At 44.6% G+C, this 15431-nt stretch overlaps 1 protein-coding gene across 3 annotated transcripts in view; it reads left to right on the forward strand.

Annotated features, from left to right (window-relative positions):
* Positions 1-1068: 1068 nt before the first annotated feature.
* The window catches only part of TTLL1 (TTL family tubulin polyglutamylase complex subunit L1), a 39469-nt gene continuing 25106 nt past the window's right edge, over positions 1069-15431 (forward strand). Inside the window, exons 1-2 of one of the 3 annotated variants that reach the window (XM_074936832.1) lie at positions 1069-1106; positions 14582-14698. In XM_074936832.1, coding sequence (XP_074792933.1) covers positions 1078-1106; positions 14582-14698 — 146 coding nt within the window. In that variant the 5' untranslated portion in view covers positions 1069-1077. Of the gene's footprint in view, positions 1107-8577; positions 8597-8696; positions 8839-14581; positions 14699-15431 lie in introns of those variants that run through there. The other 2 variants (XM_074936848.1, XM_074936840.1) reach the window with 2 other exon arrangements.

Raw genomic sequence — 15431 nt, forward strand, 5'->3', positions numbered from 1 at the left:
AAAATAAAAGCTAGGGGCACAAAATGGAGTCTGAAGAATTTCTCTGGTGTCAAGAGAAAGCAATTGAGGTACATTTTAGTGTGTCTCTGACTGATTTTTAGGAGGGATAAATGTGGCTATAACATCGGGAGATGTTGATTATGGTCCCAACTTTATTTTGAACAGCTTAGAGAGTATGGAAGGATGGGTCTCATAGAGGATAAGAAAGTCATATTTTCAAGGTCAAAGTCTGAAAGGACTTTCCTAAGATTTTTATGTTGGTAGTGGGAAAGAGAAGATTTTGGAAATAGAGCAGAAATAAATCATTAAGGCTTAGTGATAGATTGAGGCTGTGTTAGAATAAGGAATCAAGGAATACATGAGAAGGGAATATTAAAGTAACATGAGAATACATATTTTAACATTTTCTTTGGTGATGATTCTCATGGTGGAAAAAAAGTCGTGGAATTTGTTGAGGTAATAAAGATTACTATTATTCATAAATTATGTGTGTTTGTATATAAATACACAGACTCAAAGGCCTTATTTTTGCTATAAAATTTTATATTAGAATTTGACTCTAGCAAGTTTAACACTCATGCTGATCAAAGCTTCAGAGGGTTAGCCGTGTTAGTCTGGATCTGTAAAAGCGGCAAAGAGTCCTGTGGCACCTTATAGACTAACAGACGTATTGGAGCATGAGCTTTCGTGGGTGAATACCCACTTTGTCGGATGCATGTGGGTATTCACAACAAAGTGGGTATTCACCCACGAAAGCTCTTGTTCCAATACGTCTGTTAGTCTATAAGGTACCACAGGATTCTTTGCCGCTTATGCTGACCAAAGTTTGCAGTCAGTGTAAACAAGCACAAGTCATATTCAACATTGTGTTAGCTAGTCACTACAGGACTGGCTTTAGGGCTCCAAATAAGCCTTCTCCCACATTGCCAGAGTGCGAATGGATTGATGGGTTTCATTTCTCAGTGATTTTCTTCATGTATAACGGGCCCACCTGCGAGGGGTTTAGTGGTGTGTTTCCTTCCTTATTGCAGTTGCATTTACAGAAAGGAAGGCCTGGAAGAGACAATCCGCTTTCATATGGTCCACTGGAGATGGAAAGTTTGTTGGTAAGTTTCCTGCCCCTCCAGGTTAAGCAGGAAAGAGAAGATGAACTCAGGCATGCAGGGTCCCAAACACAAGGCCACAACTAGTCCCTTCTATTATGTATATGGTAAAAAAGTTAAAATGTTTCTCCTACTTGAAGGACGATGTAAGAAAGATGGAGTCTACTTGCTATACTCCAGCTATCAACCCCTGAATACCCTCCCCACACGTTTCTCATGAAGTGAGCTGTAGCTCACGAAAGCTCATGCTCAAATAAACTGGTTAGTCTCTAAGGTGCCACAAGTACTCCTTTTCTTTTTTCTTTTTATGAATACAGACTAACACGGCTGTTACTCTGAAACCTGAGGGTGAACAGTTTCACTTGAGGAAAAACATTAAAAAGACAAAACAAAACTACTGCTCCATGCCTTATTGTCCTGTCAAATAGGGAGACTGGATCAATTCATGCCTGTAAAAGGACTTTGCCCTTTATTTACTGTATGATATCATCTCTATGGCACAGAAGGTAAACAACATAAAAAAGCGAAACAGTGGCATAGATACTGAATTCTAGATGAAGTGAGGCTGTCCATAGATTACACAAACCATTTTTTCAATGTAAAAGAAAATAAGAAATATAAAATAGATGCTTTCTTTCCTACCCCTAGTGAGTGATCCCAAGGATCTTTTGCAGGATAGTGGTCTTTCCATTGCCTTCAAGAATTCAAGGGGCTTTGGATCAGGCCTTAACTTCTCTGAAACTCAGCTGCACAATGAGTATGATACTTATCTTCAATCTCACTTAGATGTGTTATGAGACTGAGATATATAATGTTTACAAAGTACAATCCTCAGATAAAAAGTGCTATGAAAGTTCAAAGTATTTTATAAGTATTTTAAAAGGGGATTTTATTTATTTATTTTAAAACTATAATTTGTTAATAACTTATTTGAGCTTTTTCTACAGGCAGACTCCTCTTAATCATCTGATAATTTAAACCTTATTTTGATTGTGTTTTGCACTGCATAAGGCCTCATTCCAGCAAACATTTTTACACATGCTTAACTTTTAATATATAAGTAGTCCCATTCAAGTCAGTGAGACTACTCATGCTTAAAGCAAAACACATCTATAAGTGATAGCAGGATCAATGCAATTCTGCAATAGAACTTTTTTATAATTATAAGCATCCTGGTAAAGCTGTGTTTGGCCTTAATTACACAATATTCTGAACTATAATTTTAAAAATTAAAATACATAATATAAAAAGTTGAATAAATGCATTGGTAAATTGCAACTATGTTGTATATCAGTGGTTCTCAACTTATTTATCATTGTGGGCCGCAGGGACCAGGTGGCAGGGCAGTAGCAACCCAGACCCCGATTCTGGACCCCGGATTCCTGCTGCGCAGCTGCCCTGGACCCCCCACTGTGTGGAGCCGGGCAGCAGCCCCAGGTCCATTTAGTTTTTCTCACTTGTGTCAGTTGTCACAGTAGATATTTTTTCATGGTTAAAGGAGGTCCTCTCCATGACTGTTGTCACTCCTTGCTAGAGCTACTGTTGTCATGGGCAGTGGGTGACCCCTCCCCTCCAACTTCTTCGGGGAGGCTAGTCCACTGGCCTTGCCTTTTCCAGCTGAGGCCCTACCCCCACCCACTGGAGCCCCAACCCACCCCCCAGTGCTGGGCCGAGCTGCTGGCCCCAGTACTGGGACGGCCCCACTGCCGCCCTGGGCCACTGACAGGCCGGAGCTCTAGGCCACCGGTTGGAGCTGAGTGAGCCCCCCGCCGGCTTCAGGTAGAGGGGGAGGCAGAACATGGGTGGGGCCACAGCGTGAGGCAGGGAAGGCTTAGCCTTCCCTGGCCTTTGATACTCGCCGCCCATGACTGTTGTATCCTGTCATTTCCACTGCATATGACACAAGCAAGAAAATATAGGGCTTTGTAGGCTTTAGTCCCATAGATTCTAAAAAATTGTGGAGTATTATTAGTCTCTTCCAAGAATTCATATAATTAGATTCCATTATTGCTTCATAGTTATGTCCCTGGAACTGACCTTATCACCTGAATACAAAGCATAAGTATTATATTCAGATTGATTTATGGATTTAGCTGTTATCATTCTAGCTGTTTCATTCCAGCATACTGCAAAAGTTTACCTTATTTCACCTATGGTCAGGTTATTCTATTTTTAAATGTGATCAGTTGTCTAAATCCATTACTATTAATCATTTATTTCTCCCTTTATTTCCACTATAACTCTTCTGGCCTTTACAGTCTGTTACGAAACATGTACTTAGTTTTCTATTAACCTTATCACTGGAGGTCAGATTCCTTACTTTCCTCTGACATTCTGCAAGGAGTTCCACTATATAGTGTCTAATCTTAAAATAGCTGTTGCTTGCCATATGCTGGCACTGATGCCGCTAATCTATTAGGTGCATGACTCACCTATCTTCTGGCATCTTTCTTTCAAGGTCCTCATAGCACAGCTGACTATTCATGTCAGCAAGTGTCTATGTGTTATTCTTTATATTATGCCTGAGTGTGCCGATTGCTAACCCTGGGACCAGTCCTGCTTCCACCAAAATCAATAAGAGTTTTGCCATCACATTCATTTGGAGCAGGCTTGGGCCACTTAACCTCTCACTTTCTAGCAACTAGCTTTTTCTTATTTCCAGAGTAATTTGAAAAAGGAGAAAGAGGTGTTTAAGAAAGAAATAGACTGCTGAATAACACAGCAATATAAATTAGTATATGTTTCTAAGATGGTCAAACAATGGATGTCAGTAGTAAAATATTCTATACTAGATAATACAAAGCAGTATCTAATTTATATATTATAGGAGGCACATGTAGTAACACCTATAATAAAGTTTGTCTGCCTCTTTCCAGTATAAAACCATGTTTTCAGTTGCATTAAATTTGCTGAACTTTGACCACGTGGATTGAAATTTTCCATGCAGGGTGTCTGCCTCAAGCTGAATTTATTTATTTGTTTAATATTTCAATAAAAATGCTTCAGCCATTACTAAGAACAAGGTTAAGGAAAACATGCATAATTTTGCACATGTTCAAATCTTTCTTAAACTGTTTTATTTTTAGAAGCTCTAGCGCCTTCATGCCTTGGAGCCGGGACTTGACATTTGGCTGGGGTTGCCTTGGTGTCAGGGATGTAATTTTTGCTGTTCCCATGAAAATACACCCACATTTGGCCAAATCATGAGCATCTGAAAATCTCAGTTTGCACATGATTAGTAGAAGCTTCTTTGAGTTTGGCAGCTAAAATCTCTGAAGATTCTGTCTGTACTGAGCATGTTCTAACCCAGGTCTGCATGGGCTCAGTGGAACTTTCTGCCATTGATCCTCCTAGCCACAAGGGACAGGTGTGATTCCAGGCACAGGAACTAAAAATAGGACGGTCTTTCCTATGCTTTCATTGCTCCACTCCTTTCTGGTGCCTACACAATGAGGAGGAGTGGATGAACAGCCTGACTTAAATGCACAGAGGACTAGGAGCTGGGCCTGGGGAAGCCAGGGAGTGGGATGAGGATGTGAATCTGAGGGGCCTGAGAGGGTGTCTATATGAGGTCACTGACTGCAACAAGGACAAGGTGGAGAGGCTGGGGCACAAATGTTTGTAACCACTAGACACTGCCCTCAGTATCTGGAGTAGAACGCAGGATTCCTGAGTCTTACCATTCCTCTGTTGTCAGCAAATATCTGTGAAATACGCTGGCAAAACATCCCATCCTTCTCTAGTGCTAGCCCACACCAAAGATGTTAACCTGCTATCTGTTACTCTGTTATCTCAAGAGGCAGAGGTCTGTGCAGTGGATCTGAAAGTTCTAGCCCTATTGATGAACCATGTGAGTGTTGATATAGTTCCACATGATGGAATTTCATTTTTTTTTCTGTTTTTTTTTAACTCTAGGAAATTACATTTAAAAGACTACATTAAAGTTGCGAAGTTGCCATTAAAGTTGCAACGTTAAATACTCAAAAGTTAGGAAATGCCAGCATTAAGGCTGCCTGTGCAACCTTAATTTGGCCCCATGTGTGTATACACTGTGATTAAGGCTAAGATTATGTCACGGAAGTCACAGATTCTGTGACTTCCAGAGACCTCCCTAACATTTTCCACTTCATCCCTGGGGAAATGGTAGGGTGACTAGATAGCAAATGTAAAAAATTGGGACGGGGATGGGGGGTAATAGGTGCCTATATAAGAAAAAGATCCAAAAATTAGGACTGTCCCTATGAAATCGGGACATCTGGTCACCCTAGGAAACGGGGCTGGAGCTGGTGAGAGCTCTGGAGCTCCGAGCTGCTGCAGGTGCCAGAGGTCCCCACAGCTCCAGGCTACAGCAGGGGGCCCGTAGCTCTGAGCAGCCACGGGCGGCAGGGGCCCCTACAGCTCTCTGCCACCTTGGGTGGCTGGCGGACCCAGAGCTCCAAGCTGCCGCAGGCGGCAGGAGGACTCTGGAGCTGCCAGCCACTGTGCAGGGACCCTGGAGCTCTGAGCCACTGTGGGTGGCAGGGGGACTCCAGAGCTCTCAGCCACTGCAGGCAGCAGGGGAACCCCGGAGCTCCGAGCCCCCAACCCCAGAAATCTGAGCTGCGACAGGTGGCAGTCACCCCAGAGCTCCAAGCCGCTGTGGGCACCAGAGGGTGCAGCTGCAGCAGATGCTGAACCACCCCCTCCTCTCCCACAGCAGGGTTCCAGCTCTCATCCCCCATCAGCCCCATTTTGTGTCAGTTATTTCTAGTAAAAGTCAGGGACAGGTCACTATTGCCTGATTTTTGGGAGGCTAATAATATTTAGATAATACGGGTTATAGGCTCGCCAATTACTCAGATCAGAAGATAATAAGGTTCTTGTCCCAGAATCAGGCTACACAGAATTTACAGGGACCCTTGAGATGTATGACAAGGAAACTCTCGCTGAGAACAAAATGCAGCCTTAAAGCCTTTTATTGAGATAAATGGAATAGTAATGAAACTGTAATCAAATATTAATCAAATAATCAATTACAACTGCAATAATATTGTTCTAATAATACATGTGGTATTATATACTATAAAGGCTTTTCAATTAATATACTCACACCCTTCCTTGATTACCTGGTGATAAAAGACAAAAGACCAGTCTTGCCTCTGGAATGTCAAGAGAATTCAGTGTTCCAGGTTCTTGAAGTCTTGAGTGAGAGGTGAAGAACTTAACACTCCAATAATAATTTTAGTATTAATGGAAAACAGAAATCAGGTAAATCAATATCTTTAGAAGAAAATAGAAAACAATTTGCACAAAACTTTTGGGACTTAAGCTTCATTTAAAAAAATACTTCCCTAATATTTTTTATTTGACACTTGCCAACTTGCCTTTCTTTTTATTTCAGTTGCTTGAAACAAACTAACAATGAATGAGCTGAACCTACCCAACATGGTGGTTGCCCCTTTTATAGGGCCTGAGCTCTAGGTGCCCTCCTTCCTTATCCAAACTTAACTTGCTCACCCACAAAAATGTTAGGATACACTTACTCTTTAGGATGGCATGTTTGAACGTATTAATGACATATTCATAACCATTAGTGACCATTAGCTCATCCTCACCTCTGTTATTTCTGTCCGAACTGGTTGTTTCCATGTTCTTTGTAGTGTATCTGTTAAATCTGAAAAAGGCCATGAACTTGGGTGACCTTACCTACCAACTTGCTTTAACATGCCCACTTTTCTCTGTTAAAGGTTCCAAACATATATACTGCATGCTCTAGCTTATCATCACCTATCTCGAACATCTGTATGCTAACTTGCCCTAGCTCAACAGATAGGATGTGGCCTGTAGGTTCCTTGCGTTACAGCTAAAATACTCAAATATAAACAGCCAAAATACTCTAATTATAATAACAAATAATAAACCTAAAATATAACAAGTGGTTAAACTCATAAGAAAAGATATATAGGCAAGCAAGCAGGCTAGCCTTATAGGCTACATCACAGGCTTCCGTGAATTTTTGTTTATTGCCCATGACCTGTCTCTGACTTTTACTAAAAATAACCATGACAAAATTATAACCGTAATTGTGGTATAGTCTTTAATTACATTATTATATACTGCTATTTTCCATGGGGGGAGGAAGGGCTGTAAAAGTCTGGGGATGGGGGTGTAGAGTGTGCGTGTGAATAGTGATTTCTATACTGCAGAGGGTGTCTGGGGGCAGGAAGGAGGTCTCTACAGTGACAAGGTGTCTGTAAGGGTTGTAAGGGGTCTCTGTAATACAGTGACTGGCTTTTTAATTTTACAAGCAAACACTTTCATTTTTTCTCACATGCTGACCTCATGCTTGGAAAGAGTTCTCCCATTTTCCTCTTTCAAATCCGTCCTTAAAACTCTTCTTAGCTCTGATGCCTGTAAAAATGTGACAAGCTTAGGCAGCTGGTGTGCTGAGATTGCTGCCTATTATGCTGGCAGATAGTGTCTTCTTGTGCTCCCCCATTTGCCTGTCTGTCTCCACCTGTTGTCATGACTTATGCTTATATTGTAAGCTCTTTGGGGCAAGGACTGTCTTTTTGTTCTGTATTTTTATGGAGCTTAGCACAATGGGGTCCTTGTCCATGACTGTGTCTTGTAAGTGTGTGCTTCCATAATAAATAATAAATAGGGTGGGTGGCTGTGAGGGATGTACGGGTCTGGGGGCTCCACAGTGCAGAGGGTGTTAGTGGTGTAGAAGGGTGGCTGTGCAGTGCTGGGATGTCAGAGGTCTCTGGTTCAGTGGGTGGCTGTGAAGTGCAGGGGTCTTTGGGGTCTCTATGGTTCAGGGGTGGCTATGCAGGTCCAGGGGTCTCGTTGGTTCAAGGGTAGCTGTTGGGGGGGGGGGGGGAGTCGTCTCAGTGGTTCGGGCGTGGTTGTTCAGGTATGATGGGCTCAGTGGTTCAGGGATGGTTGTGTGGGGCAGCGATCTATGGGGTCTCAGTAATTTGGGGGTGGCTGTGGGGAGGGCCAAGGGAGTGTCTGGGGTTTCAGTAATTTGGGGGTGGCTGTGCAGGTATGGGGATCTCTGTTTGGGGGTGGCTGTGGGGCAGGGCTCAGGGGGTCTCTAGGATATTAGTGATTGGGGGTGGCTGTGCGGGTATGGGGGTCTCTGGTTGGGGGTGCTGTGGGGCAGGGCTCGGGGGGGTCTCAATAATTTGGGGGTGGCTGTGGGGGTATGGGGGTCTCTGGTTGGGGGTGGCTGTGGGGCAGGGCTCAGGGGGTCTTTAGGATATTAGTGATTGGGGGTGGCTGTGCAGGTATGGGGGTCTCTGGTTGGGGGTGCTGTGGGGCAGGGCTCGGGGGGGTCTCAATAATTTGGGGGTGGCTGTGGGGGTTTGGGGGTCTCTGGTATCTCAGTGATTGGGGGTGGCCGGGTCTGTGTTATGGGGGTCTCTAGTAGCCGCCGCCGCCCCTCCCCCGGAAGTGTCCCCCGGCGGGGTGGCCGCGTCCCCCGTTACCAGGGAGTGGCTCCGGAAGCGGTAAGGGCGGCGGCCCTGCTGCGGCTGCTCCCGCTTCCCCCCCCCCCCGCGGGATGCTCGCGGCCGGCCCCTCTCGGCAGCGCAGGCGGCAGCGGGGGCGCATGGAGCCGGCGGGACTGGACGGGCGGGGGCGCGGGCCGTAGCGGGGCGGCGGCGGCCATGGGAGCGGCTGGCGGGCTGTGAGGAGGCGCCGGGGAGCCCCAGCCGGAGTCCCGGCGGGAACAGCCCCCTCCCGCGGGCAGGTGAGAGCCGGAGACCCCGCGGGGCCTGCAGGGGAGAGACCCCCATGGCGGGCAGCGGCTCCCGTTCAGCGGCCCGCGCCCCAGGCGGCAGCGGAGTGGGACGGTGCTGGAAAACCCTTCACGCAGCGACACACCCGCCCCCCCCGGGGGGGATCCCTCCCCCAACACACCAGCCCCCGCCCACGTTGCGGGGGGACCCGCCTCTCCCAGCTCAGCCTTCCCCAACCCACCACATGATAATCCCTCTGTCCCTGGGTGCCAGAAGGGGGGATTCTGCCCCAGCTCATCTACACTGCTGCTGTGGTGACAACCCATGTCACGCGGATTGTGTATTGCTGTGTCTCAAGCCACTCTATACCCTGTACTCGTGATATATCTTAAATGACCTACTTTATGGAAATGTACATTGAAATTACACGTCTGTCTATAGACACTGCTGAAGGGCCCACTCACTTTAATATCTTGGGGCTGATTTTTTCAAATTGTATGGGTGTAATGGTATGTATTTTAATACAGGTTTAAGTATACAGAATTTAATTCTGCATAGCCTTGACACTGGTACTCCTTGGGGCTCTGACCCTGTAAATGCTTACTACCAAGTGAGTTGGTACTACCATGAGTTCCTAGTCCGTGATTTTTTCCATTATGACAATGGGACTACTCTCAGTAGCAAATGTTCAGTGTATGTTCAGTAGTAAACGCTTGTGGGAGTGGGCCTATGGAGTTTGTATTTATCTAGTTTATATTTATATATGTGATGTGTTTCTAGTCATTCTGGATTACTGATCTCTCTAGTTCCAATTAACTTACTTATATTTTTATTTTGTTATGTGTCAGTTCATTGTTTGTTCATCAGTTCATTTGTTATGTAGCAGTTCAACTTTTACCGTTCAGCCCCTGTTTATTTGATATTTAAGAACTTTTAAAATATACCCGGTATCAGATAATCTGATCCTGCAGTTCTCGTACACAGGCCAAACTTCCACGGACTTCATGAGATTTTTATATTAACTTTAATTGGTGTTGCTTGAGTATGAACTCAGAATTGTAGTCTTAAACATCAAAGATGGAGAGAACCTGTTAGATCATCTAATCCAGTGGTCTCCAACCCTCTTACGCACAAAATCACTGTTTGAATGTAAATGCAACCCAGGATTGACTCTGCCCTGCTCACTCATTCCTGCCTCCCTCCATCGCTTGCTGTCCCCCACCCTCACTCACTTTCGCCGGGCTGGGATAGGGGGTAGGGATGTGGGAGGCGGTGCAGGCTCTGGGCTGGGGCTGAGCGGTTTGGAGTGTGGGAGGAGGCTCCGGACTGAGCCTGGGGCAGGAGATTGGGGTACAGGAGGGGGTGAGGGGTACAAGCTCTGGGAGGGAGTTTGGGTGCAGGAGGAGACTGGGCTGGGGCAAAGTGTTGGGGTGCAGAAGGGGGTACAGGGTGCTGGCTCTGGGAGAGGGCTGGGGCAGGGGGTTGGGGTGTGGGAGGGGGCCTAGGGCTAAGGAAGGGGGTTTGGGGTGCTGGCTCTGGGAGAGGGCTCAGGGCTAGGACAGGGGGTTGGGGTGCAGGAGGGGGCTCAGGGCTGAGGAAGGGGGTTTGGGGTGCTGGCTCAGGGAGGGGGCTCAGGGCTGGGGCAGAGTGTTGGGATGCAGGATGGGGTGGGGGGTGCTGGCTGTGGGAGGGGGCTCAGGGTTGGGGTGTAGGAGGGGGCTCAGGGCTGAGGAAGGGGTTTGGGGTACACGAGGGGGTTTTGGGTGCTGGCTCAGGGCAGGGGGTTGGGGTGTGGGCTCCCGGTGGGCAGTGCTTACTGTGGGCAGCGGGACTAAGGCAGGCTCCCTGCCTGCTCCGGCCCTGCGCCGTTCCCAGAAATGGCCAGCACGTCCCTGCAGACCTTGGGGGAGGGCATGAGGCTCCATGTGCTGCCCCTCCCTGCAGGCACCGCCCCCGCAGCTCCCATTTCCTGCAGTTCCCCCTTCCCGGCCAATGGGAGCCACAGGGATGGTGCCTGCAGAGCCCCCCAGGGCCGCTGGGATGTGCTGGCCACTTTCAGGAGCGGTGCGGGGCAAGGGCAGGCAGGGAGCCTGCCTTAGCCCTGCTGTGCTGCCGGATTTTTAGTATCTGGAGATCGTGGTCGACTGTCAGAGGCTCCAGGATTGACCAATCAATCGTGATCTACCGGTTGGTAACCACTGATCTAATCAAACTTGTGGGGAGGGGGAAGGGGAAGTGGAGGAAGGAGAGAGGCATATAGGATATAAATCCCTATAGACTGAGCATTAGATATTGGATTAAATTTATACTATCCTTGATTGTAGCCTTAAAGTATTACCTATACTGTTGAATATACGTTGTTACTTTCCTATAATCTTTTTCAGAGTTACTGTAGCCCATTGACAAAAATATTTTTGCTTGCCGTTATTTGTAAATACATTATAAAAAATACAAAGCTTTAAACAGTCTAATTATGCATTCTACTGGGATAATCAAATCATCCAAATATCCTGAGTGCTAAATTTGAGTCTCTTGTAATATTGACCTCCCATTAGATCTTGAGTCCTTTAAAAATAGGGACATCAAGATTTAACGTTCCTAAATGAGACGAAGGATGGTCTTGCGGTTTAGACATTGGGGGTTAAATTCTGTGCTTAACTTTGCCACACACTTCCTCTGTCACCTTCAAAAAGTTACCTAATTTCTCTCGTTGCCCTGGTGGGGACAACATCCATCATTTCCCATCCTCATCATTGTGTTGTGAGGATAAATTCACCTACATTTGTGAAGAACTCAGATGCTACAGTAAGGAGGGCCTGTTTAAGTACCTAGATAGAGTAGGGGTGTGTGTGTGTGTGTGTTAATTATTTAAAAAAAAAAAAAAGGCAGAAAAAAAAACTTTGTGGTAGTCTTCAATCACCATGTGGAAGCAATAAAGGAGGGTACAAACACAGTTCATTTCTCCTGTAGCTTTGAAATTCACCTTTTACCCTGGAAGGTGGTTATATCCCCAGAGTTTAAACAGGGGAGGGGACTAACTAGTCTGCTGTGGTTTAATAGACTGGAGGAGTCAGTTTTAAAAATCTCTAGAAGACCCTCCTCACAGGTCTGAGCGCATGACCTCCTTGGGAGCAAGATACCAGAACTACTAACTGAACCTCTCTCTCCCGCATGGTAGTGTAGAGCTGTTTTGCTAGGCCAGTATCTCCTATGCGTTAATTAAGAAAATATAGGTTGTGTTCTAATATTTTAGTAAAAAGATGGCCCTGCGGAAAAGATGCTGTGGCAGCCAGCTTCTTTTGTATTTAATTTTGGTTTTCAGAAATTAGTTTATTGTGCCTCTAGTTTGTAATAGATTACTTTGAAGTGAAGAAAAGGGCGAGAAGCCCTGAATGCTTGCGCTTTTAATAATACAGTGAGATCACATATATTAGTGAGTCATTTACTGCCAATGAAAAACAGACTTCCCTTCAGCTAAATGAGCCCTTTAAAGCCTTTGCAGGATCAGGGCCTAAGACAGTAGAAGGAGGCACCTGCCCGGAAGAATTTACAATCTGAATAGACAAGACAGACAAAGGTAGGAGAAATATAAAATGGAGATAATACTTCCTGTGAGGGTTGAACTTGAACCACAGAGAAATTAAGTAATTTATCCAAGGTCCCATAGGAAGTCTGTAGCAAAGCTGGGAATTGACGACAGAATTCACCTTCCTCTGTAGGATGGGGCACGGGTCACTTGCGGGAGGATTCTCTGCACCTTGAAGTCTTTAAACCATGATTTGAGGACTTCAATAGCTCAGACATAGGTGGGTGGGTGAGATTTGGTGGCCTGCATTGTGCAGGAGGTCAGACTAGATGATCATAATGGTCCCTTCTGACCTTAATATCTTTGAGTTCTATTCCGTGTGCCTTGACCCCAAGATCACTCTTTCTCTCACACAAGTCTGCCTTGTATCAGTTCCGAACTATTTTTTAATCTTCAGTAAAAAATTAAAAGCATAATTGAGGGTCCATTAGTAAATGTGAGTTTGAAGTTTTAATTTCTGATTCACTTGAAAATCATACACTTCAATTCATTTATTAAGTTATTCTCCTTTTGATATCTGTATTTTACACACCAGAATAGATGCAGAACATTGTGTGAGATGTTTTTTACGTTTTTTTTCTGGCTCTCAGATGACAGGAGTTTGTCCTTTACCTGTTGTCCCAGGCAGAGCCAGGAGAGAACTCTTGTCTGTCTCAGTCAGAATAGTAGCATTTGATTTGAGGAGCATTACGGGAGGTTTTTTTAACCTATTACGAGTCAGCAATTTTCCATTTTTTTCAAATAGCTATGGGGGGAGCTAACTAGGCAACTCCTCTGGAGTTCAATTTTAAAAGTAACTTTTGGATTGAATAGCAACATTGGGGTTTTGCGTATCATAACTTAACCCTGTTGAAGACAGAGACCGGTCATCTTTGGCTCCACTTACCAATTTAATTTGCATAATAGTTAAACCATGCTCTTCCAATTAGTTCCACTCTGCCAGATGCCTGCACCCACTGAGATCTTCAGTGACTTCATTGTAACATGTCTCTTAGATTTTTTTTGATTGTGTATTGGAAGGGTGTTATGCAGCTATGTGAGAAATGAGATATAGGAAGTGAGCTCTAGATGACAGGAAGTGACTGTTTCATCAGGGTGTGGTTTTTAAGGGCTCTTCTTCAATAAGCGTTGTGAAGACCTTGACTCGGGAGATTAGTATTGTTAACTCTCTTGAGAGTTGCTTGTCAGTGTATCCAACCAGAAGCAAGTTGCTAACCATGAAATAAAAGAAACAATAATATGAAAAACAACAAGGGGATATTGAAATTAAATAAAAAAAAATTCTGTCCTACAGTATACTGTGGATATTTGATAGAGGATTCCCAACATAAATCCTTTACATAGTCTCACATTGTTGTTTTCATAGTTACTGAGTAAGGTGGGCCATGAAATATCTGCGATTTAAAAGAGACATATTTTCATTTAAGTGTTGACTATAAGTGATAAAATTTCCAGTGCACTAAATTTTATTTTGTAAACATTATCCAAGATAAAGGCAAGTTGGTGGTCTCAGTTCAGTGGACAGATAGTCACTAACACAATTGATGCTAATCAGTACTCTTGTTAGCAGTTTTGGAGAGGCCATAGAGACTTGAATTACATTCTCATTCCTAAATATAGTCCCTTAGGTGAGATTTGAGAGACACTGTCAGGGCAGCATGAAAGAGGGTTGCAACTACTGCTGCCCATGCTATATCTGTTCTGGGAATACATATAGGACTTCAGTCTCTAGTGCTAATGGAGCCATCATCTTTCTTAAATACTGAATGAATTTACTTCCTCCTCCTCAAAAAAAGTTAAAGGTAAATTACCCTGTGGATACACTTTCATTTCCCCATTTGGATTTATCTGGTCTGTATTGGGAGCTTGATAGATTCATGGAAGATAGGTCCATCAATGGCTGTTAGCCAGGATGGACAGGAATGGCGTCCCTAGCCTCTGTTTGCCAGAAACTGGGATTGGGTGACAGGGCATGGATCACTTGATGAGTACCAGTTCATTCCCTTTGGGGCACTTGCTGTTGGCTACTGTCAGAGGACAGGATACTGGGCTTGATGGACCTTTAGTCTGACCCAGTATGGCCCTTCTTATGTTCTTATGTATCAAGTACAAAATGAAAGAGAGGCAGTCTTGAAAGTATACAACGTTACAAGTTGATTTTTCTTTAGGATAATGGCAGGAAAAGTGAAATGGGTAACTGACATAGAAAAGTCCGTGCTAATAAATAACTTTGAAAAGAGAGGATGGATTCAGGTGGCAGAAAATGAAGACTGGAATTTTTACTGGTAAGTACATATAAGAATTCTCATAATTTTCAATTTGTGACACGTTTTAAAATGTACTTTTCCATAACTAAAACCAGTGTTAATGATTTATTGTTAATGTTCACTGATGTCTTGTAACATTGAGAGGGAAGCATGCCTCCATTAAATTGCCAGTGTTTTCTGCAGCACTGCAGGGCCTTGATCCTGCAGTTACATCTGCATGAGGAGACCCTTCTACCTGTGCAGGCCCCATTGAACTCAGTAGGGCTCCCCATGGGTGCACGGGTCTGTCTCTAGTAATCCAGTGGCAGGATTGAGGCCTAGGAGGTAGGTGTGTTTTTTTTTTTCTTGGGTTGTTTCATGGGTTTTTGCGGGGGGGGCGGGGCGGGGTGTTGTTTGTTTGTTTTGAAAGGCTGCCACCTGAAACATATACAGTGTAGTTTTAGTTATGTCAGTCTCAAGATATTAGAGAGACAAGGTGAGGTAATATCTTTTAGTTTTACTGGACCAACTTCTGTTGGAGAGAGAGACAAACTTTTGAGCCACACAGAGATCTTCTTCAGGTCTGGAAAAGGTACACTGAGAATCACAGCTAAATGCAAGATGGAACAGATTGTTTAGCATAAGTAGTTAGCACATATAACTAAGGGACCATTTAAGGTAGAGTGGCCCATTAACACCTCTACTTTCATGGGACAAAAAGGGGGATTAGTGTGTTACAGATTCTTATTACAACCATCTGTACCCCACTAAC

The sequence above is a fragment of the Natator depressus genome, chromosome 1, assembly GCF_965152275.1.
Source record: "Natator depressus isolate rNatDep1 chromosome 1, rNatDep2.hap1, whole genome shotgun sequence".
Lineage (NCBI taxonomy): Eukaryota > Metazoa > Chordata > Testudines > Cheloniidae > Natator > Natator depressus.